General features: G+C 24.7%; 2 protein-coding genes across 2 annotated transcripts; both read left to right on the top strand.

Moving 5' to 3' along the window:
- The first annotated feature begins 689 nt into the window (after positions 1-689).
- Positions 690-1,974, top strand: LOC126554813 (protein lifeguard 1-like). The gene is made up of 3 exons (XM_050209840.1): positions 690-872; positions 1,005-1,083; positions 1,183-1,974. Exons 2-3 carry the CDS (start codon positions 1,031-1,033, stop codon positions 1,808-1,810), a joined length of 681 nt encoding a protein of 226 aa, XP_050065797.1. The 5' UTR covers positions 690-872; positions 1,005-1,030; the 3' UTR covers positions 1,811-1,974.
- Positions 1,975-5,797: 3,823 nt separating this feature from the next.
- LOC114128584 (actin-like protein 6B) lies at positions 5,798-9,981 on the top strand. The gene is made up of 5 exons (XM_027993128.2): positions 5,798-6,420; positions 6,909-7,300; positions 7,380-7,631; positions 8,952-9,128; positions 9,197-9,981. The coding sequence occupies exons 1-5, from the start codon at positions 6,192-6,194 to the stop codon at positions 9,413-9,415; spliced, it is 1,269 nt and encodes a 422-aa protein (XP_027848929.2). The 5' UTR covers positions 5,798-6,191; the 3' UTR covers positions 9,416-9,981.
- Positions 9,982-10,444: the final 463 nt, after the last annotated feature.

Genomic DNA, 10,444 nt, shown 5'->3' with positions numbered 1-10,444 from the left:
TGGATCTTTTTAGTGTTATTTTTATAAATGTTGATAAGAAATTCACTAAGTCAAAAATCTTGAAAATGTAATTTAAAATCCCGCAAAAATTATCCTTAAAAAAAATATAAAAATATTTAAAATACATTGACACAATTAATATTTATAAGCATTTAAAGTTAAAATTTTGATTGGATAACCATGTAATTACTTATAGCTAAGACTTAAAAATTTACAAAATAAATAAATAAATAAAAATAAAAAATAAAAAATATTTAATTATGCACAGTTTTTTTTTTTATCAATATTTTATATTTTAAATCTGGATGGATATTATTTAAACAATGAATAATAATAATAATAATTTTGTTAGGTATACATACATATACATTGTAAATAAATTTAAAATTATTATATTTTATAGATAGGTATACAGTTATATTTTCAGGTGCAATATGTTTTTGGAAAAAATAATTCAATCAACTGTAATACCAATAGTGAAAAAAATTACCTATCTAACAGTAATATTGAAAAACATAACATAAAATACCTAGTGATTCGTCTCTCCTCAGGATCTTTTTTTGTATTCGATGATACATCATCGATTTCAAATTTGAAAAATAATCATGGAAAAACAAATCACACGAATTTCGTTATTATTTATGTTTTTTCTTTGATTTGCCAAACGGCCGTATTATAGGTAGGTACCAGTCCGGCGGGGAGAAGTCCTCTGGCCTTATCTTTGAAGATCACCCGCTCATTGCTCATATCTCCCGGTACTGTTTACTGTTTAGTCGAATACTTACGTCTCATAAGCGATCCGTGATCCGTGTCTTTATCAATCGCATACTCGTATCACAAAGTTGCAAGTCCACATTACTTTAATTTAATTGGTAAGTTTAGATTTTAATTACTTACCTATCTAATTGTGTTTTTTCCTGTCGGCTATATATGTATTTACATAGTAAAATTGATTGGTAGAAACCTTATAAAAATATATTATATTGATTAAATTTTTTAAATAGATTTGTGAATAATTATCATATCAAGCATGGAGATGGACATTGGCTTCAGAGATAAAACTATACGCAAAAACTTCTTATGGTAACTTTAATTTACTTATCAATAATACATTATGGTAGTTGTATATTATTAGTTGTATTTATGATAGATATTTATACATTATTGTTTTTATTCTTTCAGTAAAATTTACAGTATTGTTATGTGCCAATTGATAATCGCTACAACATTTTTGTCGATGGCAACTTTTCATGAACCCACTAGAATTATTTTAAAATCATATCCTTGCCTTAGTATTATCACAAGTATTACTACTTTAGGTATTTTAATTGCACTCGCTTGTAGTGAATATTTACGCCGTAAGAGTCCTGTTAACTATATTTTCTTGTTTTTAATTACCTTAGCTTTATCATTTTTATTAGCAGTGTCTGTATCTCAGTACTATCCCAATCAAGTACTTTTGGCTCTAGGCATAGCTACAATAATATGTTTTGCTTTCATAATATTTGCTCTTCAAACTAAAATAGATTTTACAGTCATGGGTAGTTTTTTAATGGTAGCTATAATAATTTTACTAGTTGCATCTACCGTTGTTATATTAATCCCTGGAAAATTAATGACTCTCATAACTGCATGTGTAGGCTCAATAATATATTCAATGTATCTTATTTATGACACCCAAATTATGGTTGGCAATAACCATAGATATTCAATCACTCCAAGAGAATATATACTTGGAGTATTAGCCATTTATATAGACATAATTAATATTTTCAAAGACATATTGACGATTATTGTTATTGGTGATTAAACATTATTTGTGTGTTAAGATTTTAAATAAAATAGAGCATATTTTAAATACTTACTAAAAATAATAATTAGGTATAGATTATTATAAGATTCCTTTTGGCTTTTATTTTTCTAAGTTAATACAGTTTATTATGTTGTACAGGGTAAAGTAGTTTTAATAATGTACCTACCGATAAAATTTACATTTTTTGTTTTTATTTAATATTTATAGAAAAAGTATTTTACTACCTGTTCAATATTTTAGATTGTTAAATATTTTGAATAAACCATTATAAATGTTATTAAGAATAATGCATTTTGTGAAAAAAAAATATAATTTTTTAGTAATAATTGTATTTGATAAATTAATATACTTAAATATGTATATTTTTTAATTTAAAAATTTTACTACTTATTTATATTGACAAATTTTAATTATTTTTGTACACGATATTATACATTTTTGACTTCTTATGTATAACTCTATTAGTATCAATACATATTTTAAACTTTTTTATATTTTTTCATACCTAGATAAATTTTTTAGATTATGGAATTTTATTTAATGAATATTTTACATGTATTAACATTTTAACAATTGATAATAAACAGCATAAAATGTTTGTATTTTTTTTTTTGTATTAAATGATCTTGAAATGTCTAAGTCAAACTATAAAATTTAACTTGTTTTTAGTATTTTACATTATTAACTCGTATAATCCGAAAAATAATTATTTCAGTACACAAACTTATTAAATATAATATTTAGACTCTTAATAGAAATGTTAATTGATTACTGATTATATAAATATTAAAAGGATTTAGTTATTTAGTTAAATTTTTCATAAGTATTTGAATATGAAAAACATCTAAATTACAATCAGGATTATACTAACATTTTAAATTATTACATGCTTATGTCAAACAATCTTAAGACATATATTAAAAAACTGATCAACAGAACTAATATTTTATTATATTTAAAATAAGCTTAAGTTAAGTAATAATATAGGAAAATCTTTGTTTATTTAAAATATTCAACCTTCAAAGTTTAAACTTTATTTTTTGAAGGCTTGGTGTACATCATATTCAATTAATGTAAACAGATCCTTAGATTACATTTTCTCTGTGGGTTTTCATTTTTGTCAATTTTGATACCCAGTTGGTCATCATTCATTTTTTTCTTCTGAAAATTGCATATAACTATATGTATATTACACCACTAAAATATAATTTTTATAAATGTTAGAATGTGATATATAACATAATCATTATTATTTTAAGAATTACATAACCATAATAATAAACATATTTGTATTTTTCTACTTAACAATTTCTATTGTAAATAGGTATAATATTTTATAAATGCTATATTGTTCTATATTAAGTAATAAATTATCTATATAATTTTTTATAAGCATATATGGAGTTTTCAATTTTTACCTTTTTCAGTTTTGGTATACATTTTATATTATTTATTTTACACATTTATAAAATCACATTTGAATATTTTGTATTTATAAATGCAGATTGCAGATATGTATATAAAACAAATCATTTATTGAGCATTATGATGATTATGTGATTTATATATTATTATGATTGATAATAACTATGAATATTATAAAAATATTTAAAACAAAAATTAAAGTTATAACAATTTAGTGATATTGATTTTATGTTGTTTTTTTAGAGAATATCTATCTGATAAATTGAATATATCTTAATTGGGCGTCTAATAAGATTCAACTAGATTCCAATATTTAAAATATATTTATAAATTATTTATTTATGATATATACATTTTACTATCATATAGGATAATATAAGTTATACTTATGGCAATAGGTATTATATACCTGTTCCTATAGAACAGTAAAACTAAACAAATGCAGTGAAACAAAGTATCACAAACATTAAATTTTAAAACTATCAATTAGTGGTAAAATACATTATTACATAATAATTTATTAAATAAATTATTTTATAATTATTAATAATAAAAGTTCAAAAATAATATTTATGTTTTTATATTTTTAAGTTTTTTTAAAATTGTTGTTAAAATATCACAAATTGCTAGCTTATATTTTTAGGTAAGTATAATAATTTGAGTGATTGTTCAAAATTTAAAAAGTTTAATGTACATAATATTTTAAAGGAAGTTGGTACATGTATTCAATAAATATCTACATGAAAACTATTTAATAATGTATACGTATATTTGAGGCTTAAAGAAGTGAAATATGAATCTGTTGAAATTGGAAATAAGTAGAAAATTATCTATGTATATTATATTTTAATACATTTTTAAACTAATAAGTTCCTAGTTAAACAATAGATTAGTAAGTATGTTGTAAGTAGTAAAACAGTTGAGTACTCTATCTACTATTCTACCTAATAAATGAAGAAATTTATATTGTAAAGTTATTTAAATTAAATCTAACACTTTATAGTATTAACCTAACCATTGGATGAGCGAGATGTATACTGGTTTAGAATGATTTAATTTATAACAAAATAAAGAAATGAGGATTTTGTCTTCAAATTTTGTTTATCTCTCATTACCAGATTCAACTTATTTTGATTTTGATTTAACTACATATATTTAGTTCACAGCCATCGATATTATAATAATATCTGTTAGGTTCAATTTTAATTGGCACTGTATAAATATTTAACCTTTGGCAAGCCAATTAAGAACTGTTAATTGAATGTTGAATGGTATGTTGTCTATGAGTAGGTAAAGTTGTACTAAATGTTCATATGAATTTTTTAAAGTGAGTTAAATTACTCATCCAATGTTTTAGTAACTCAAAATTCAATCGTTGAAATTTAAGTGAAATAAATTTATATCATAAAAATAAAAACTGTGATTTGAAACTTTTCTAATTTCTATTACAATCTCAAACATAATTGATTACAAATGTACTCACAAATATAAAACCTATTCATTATAGGTATATCATTATTTTTATTTATTAATTTGACTATATCATACAATTTATGATCATATACCTAATGTAATATCAGATAACAGTCATAGACAAGGTTGTGACAAGGAGATGTGTGGGAAAAGTAAGAAAGTACGAAATTAATTTCATTTCACAGTCTAGGTATAGAATGAGATATAATAATAACAAAAATTATATCGATCCCTTAGATCTAATACAGGCGCAAACACAAAAAAAAAATGTCGGGGGGGGGGTCATAAAAAAATTTACAATAATTAAAATTTATCGATGAGTGATGATATAAACAAAACTACACAACTAATTTTTGGAGGGGCCAACCCCCAACCTCCCCTTGTATACGTGCCTGATCTAATAGCTAGAACCTGATTGAGTACGATTGAACTTTTACAAAACCCAATTGAGCACGGATGAAATCAAACAAAACAATAGAATCTAAAAAAAACCTAAATAACAATACGATTTAGCACGAAAATAGATGTGACATTAGGTACCATTTTGTACCATAGAATTTTATTATTCAAAAATAATATACATATGAACATAAATATTTATAAATAAAAATCTCTTATAGGTTTTTTATCGACCCAATAAACCTGTACCTACTTGAAAACTCAAACATTTGCCAACTCTTTGCACTTTGCCTCTCTCAGATAAAATAATTTGTATTTCATTATTTTCTATTATAAAAATCGTGAAATTTGCAAAATACACACTATATTTGAAGGATCACGAGTACGAGACAACATCTCAGACTAACTGTGACCAAGTCTTTTTACAGCGTAGTTACATACAATAGCATGAACAATCGTTGTAGATAAAATTCTGATTTTCTATCTACCTATCCCAGTTATTTTCAACTTCCGTGGGAGTTTTTTTAACTAATATGTTAGTTACCTATAAGTAATCTACACAAAATACATATCAGTGAAAATCTGATAACGTTGTACACAATATTTATTTATTTTTTATCGTGCTCAATTTGGGTTATCAAAAAGGTCGGCTGATAACGGTCATGCTTAATCGGGTATCACCTGATAAAATGCTTACTGTGGATGGAGTCTAATGCACTGTGTAAATAATTTGACGCATATAAATTATAAATTTTAAACGGAAAATCTCTAGATGAGATGCGCTATTCATGCATATGTTAATCGTTAAGTGTTTGTACCTATAGTACATACCTAAAAATTATATGGTCCCTTCCTCGACGAGATGCGTAAGTATACGGCCTCTATCGTACTATTAACAATCAATGGCCGGCCGACCGAACGGTTCGGTTAGTATCAGAGTTATAGATAGAACTGTTATCAATGATATCCATCCACTGACTGTGAATCACGGATCGTGGTTAGTATCGTCAGTACACTCAAGTGGTTAGGACGTAGTTAATCCTCGTGTATGTGGTGCTCATTATAAATAAATATTTAAATCATGAGTGCTGGCAGGTTTGATAACTTTAGCGCACACAATCCGATAGTGTTCGATGTGGGATCTCATTCAATACGTTTTGGGTACTCTGAGAGCAATTCACCAAGTTCGGATATACCAGCAGTGATCGGTAGCTTGTTGGATGGCACGGAGTCGACCGCACGTAATGATCGTATCAAAGAGGATTTAACGTATTATGTGGACACCAACACTTTGTGTGTCCCGCGTGAAGGTAAATTTTAAAACGTACTCCGAACGAATAGTTCGATTTGAAAAAGGTGGGACGAAAAGTCCGAACTCATTTTTATACCATCGAATAAAAGTCTGAGAAAAATTATCAAGTCTTAAAATACAAAATATTCAATCAAAAAACTCAAATAATTGTTTTTATGTGATTTATAAATGATAAATCTGCTGGTAACAGTGATAATTTTAGTGCACTAAAATATTATGTAATTTGAACAATTATAATATATTGTACAAGAAAATTTGAAATACTAAAGTTTTAATTTAATTAAATTTTTTAATTTAAATTTTGTTGTACCTATTATGAATAATTTGTGTTTTTGGATTTATTGTCTTACGTGAATTATATATTTAACATTTATTTTTGTATGATAATAAAAAATTGAATCCTGACTTTAAAATCTGATAATTTGACTGATTATTGATTACCCTTTAAAATGTTTTTTTTTATCTCAATTAATGTTTCATTTTTAGGCATGGAACTTAAAAACTTTATGAAAAAAGGCATGATTGAAGATTGGGATGCTTTTGAATACCTAATGGATTATGCTTATTCAAAATGTTTATTCACTGATCCTAAGCATCATCCTGTTTTATTTACTGAAGCACCATTTAATTTAAAACAAAAAAGAGAGAAACTTTTGGAGTTAATGTTTGAAAAATACAAAGTGCCAGGAATTATAATTTGCAAGAACGCTGCAGCAGCAGCTTTTTCTTGTAGCATCCCAACAGGTGTTATTGTTGATAGTGGTGCTACACATACATCTGTCATCCCAATACATCAAGGATATGTAATGTGTAATGCTATTGTCAGTACTTCAATGGGAGGAGATAAAATGCTAAAAAGATGTGACGAGTACTTAGATGTAAGTCAAATTTTAACCTTTGTACCAACCTACCTACCTATCTATTTGTTTAAAATAATTTTTTAAATTTATTTTATAGAAAAATAAAATTGATATTATTCCACATTACCTTGTTGCTAAAAAACAAAGAGTAAAAGCAAGAGAAGTACCAATATGGTCTATGAAAAATACACTCCCTAAAGTAACTGATGCTTGGCATAACTACATGCGTAAATCAGTTCTTGAAGACTTTCAGCATACCGTTTTAGAAGTAGCTGAAAATCCACTTGATAATGATGTATTATTAAACTATCCAACTTGTCATTATGAGTTTCCTAATGGATACAATCAGGTAATACTTAAATCATAAATCATTAATTTTAAATGTATACATATAAAAAGTTAATGAAAATAACATGCTGAATATTTTTGTACGCAACTTAAAATAACATAGTTCAATATGTTAACATATTTTCTAAATATTTTATTCAAATACCTATCATATTATTTGCATTATTTATTTTATTAACATAGATTATTATTTAGGTATTAAAAAAAAAAAATCTAAAATCTAGTTATAAGTTTTGATTGTTGTTATAATTTGATAAATTATTCATATCAAAAATAATTTCAATAAATTAAATAACTTAATTCAAAAATACAATAATTTATAAGTTTAGAAATATGTAGAAAAAAACTACTAAGTCAACAATAATTAAATATTTGTTTATACTTTAAACTTTTATTACTCATACATTTTTGATTACAAGTTTGGGATCTAGTTTTAAGATTTAACAATAAATTAGACGTTTTAAGTTAAATACTATTCAGAAACATACCCTATTTATGAAATATATTAAAAATAAAAAGGCAGCCTATTTTATAATTGATTAAAACAACAAAATCAAATTTTAAAACTATTGTAACTACTTACTTCAAATAACGCCTAACCCACATGTGTTGTTTCCGTCTTATTAATGTATAACACCATATATAGGTTCAGCAGAATCCATTTTATATTGTTAGCTTTAATATTAGAGTTGATTTACCTATTATCAAAATTAAAGATAAGAATATTTTGGAAAAAAACATCTACATGTCAGGACATAGTTAGACATAGCAAGTTATGAATATTTTAAAGTAATAATATTTTACATAGCTATAAATCATTTTAAAAATAAAACATCAGTAAAAGCCATAGACTTATTAATAAAAATAAATAATATATAAATAATAATAATATATATATATATAATGTATAATTAATATATATTAATTTATTAATATGTCTATGATAAAAGCCTATAAAATACCCTAGATAATATTCTTAACTTAAAATTTGATAAATGGTGATTCAATCCTAATATCTTAGCCTGCGCTTAAATCTGACCCTAAGGAAGATGGAAACTATACATGTAGGTGAAACATCCTCTTAATGATCTTAATAACATTAAATAGTCTTTAATTAGGTATATATTAATAGTTGATAAACAAGTAATTTTTATATATTATGTTTTTCCAATATTAATGTAATATCTGATTTTATTATATTGAAATAATAAAAATATTAAGCTATTGATTATTATTATTAATATTATTACTAAATGATTAGATCATTAGATTTAATTTAAAATAATAGTTATAATAATGAAATAAATTTTACTTATTTTAGATATTTGGCGATGAAAGGTTTAAAATACCTGAAGTCTTATTCAATCCTGATAATGAACATAAAACTTGGTTAGGCCTAAGTCAACTTGTTCACCTCTCTGTATCAATGTGTAAAAGAAACTTGAGAAATGTATTATATGACAATATTATACTTACTGGTGGAAATTCTTTGATAAAAGTAAGTTATTAACATGTATTTTGTATATTAAAAGAGAATGTTATTTATGTACTGATACCTATATCAAGGGTTTTGCACGGAGATTATACTGTGATATTGCTACGGATTTAAAACATACAAGATTTAAATTAACTGCACCTGTCAATTCAATTAATAGAAGATTTGGGGCATGGATTGGTGGCTCATTATTTGGTATAACTGATAAATTTAATCATTTGTGGCTTAGCAGCAGTGATTATCATGAAAGTGGCACAGATCAGATTAATGTTAATTATCGTTATATGTAATATATTTTTTTTTATGTACACAGTGAAAACTCCCTTAATGGACACCTTTAAATAGCAGACATATTCTAATAATGGACAATTTTTTGGGAAAGGGGACATTTTTACTACTTATTTATAGGAAAACCTCTACATATCAAACACTCTAAATAAGTGACACTTTTAGTGCTAGATTTTGATTATTTTTATCGTAATTGTCTGATAAGCTTATCTTATTGCAATGTACATTGCACATTAAACAAATAAAGATGGGTTTTGTTGGCAGTAAAGGGCATAATAAATTGCTTCTATTGAGATACATAATACTTCATTGTTCTCCACCCTGTGAAATAAATAATAACTTGACATATAAATTGAGACTACATGTTAAATCCTTAAACAGGCTAAAGTAACTGATTCTTTTTCTTATATATTAGTTTTTTACCTTTAATTACTTTTTCATGATTTAAATAATAAGTACAAAAGTACAAATGACATGCAATTAAATAATTTTAAATATTTATAAACATACAAAATAATACAAATATATAAGTACAATTTTTTTTTATAATGTACATTTTTTCATTAAATTCCTCCCCTTTCCTCACTCTAAATAGGGGACAAAATTTCGGCAACCAAGAATTCTGGTATTTAGAGATTTCACTGTATTTAACTATTATGTTACTGTATTTTTATTTAGTTTAACTAGTTTAAACCAAAGTAAATTATACATAGTTTATTATTGAGATTTTTCATTTTGTTTATCATTTCAAAAATCTTAATTTAAAATTAAATTGAAACAATTAAGTTTTTTAATAGGTACTTTAATTACTAAGGTTATTAAATTAGTAAGAAATTCATTAACTTACATAATAGTCAAACAAAAAAGTTTGAAAAATAGACAAAATGTTTAACTATACTTTATTCAAGTTAAAAAAAACAACTCAGCAGCTGACTATTTCACAGGGGTATACCTGTATATATGGCTTAATTATACACCACTACAGCAGGTGTATACACAGATAACATAGTATGTAAAAATGAGTGATGTTC

The sequence above is a fragment of the Aphis gossypii genome, unplaced genomic scaffold (assembly GCF_020184175.1).
Source record: "Aphis gossypii isolate Hap1 unplaced genomic scaffold, ASM2018417v2 Contig00610, whole genome shotgun sequence".
NCBI lineage: Eukaryota > Metazoa > Arthropoda > Insecta > Hemiptera > Aphididae > Aphis > Aphis gossypii.
Note: the sequence above shows the minus strand (reverse complement) of the source record. Positions and strands in the feature narration are given on the sequence as shown.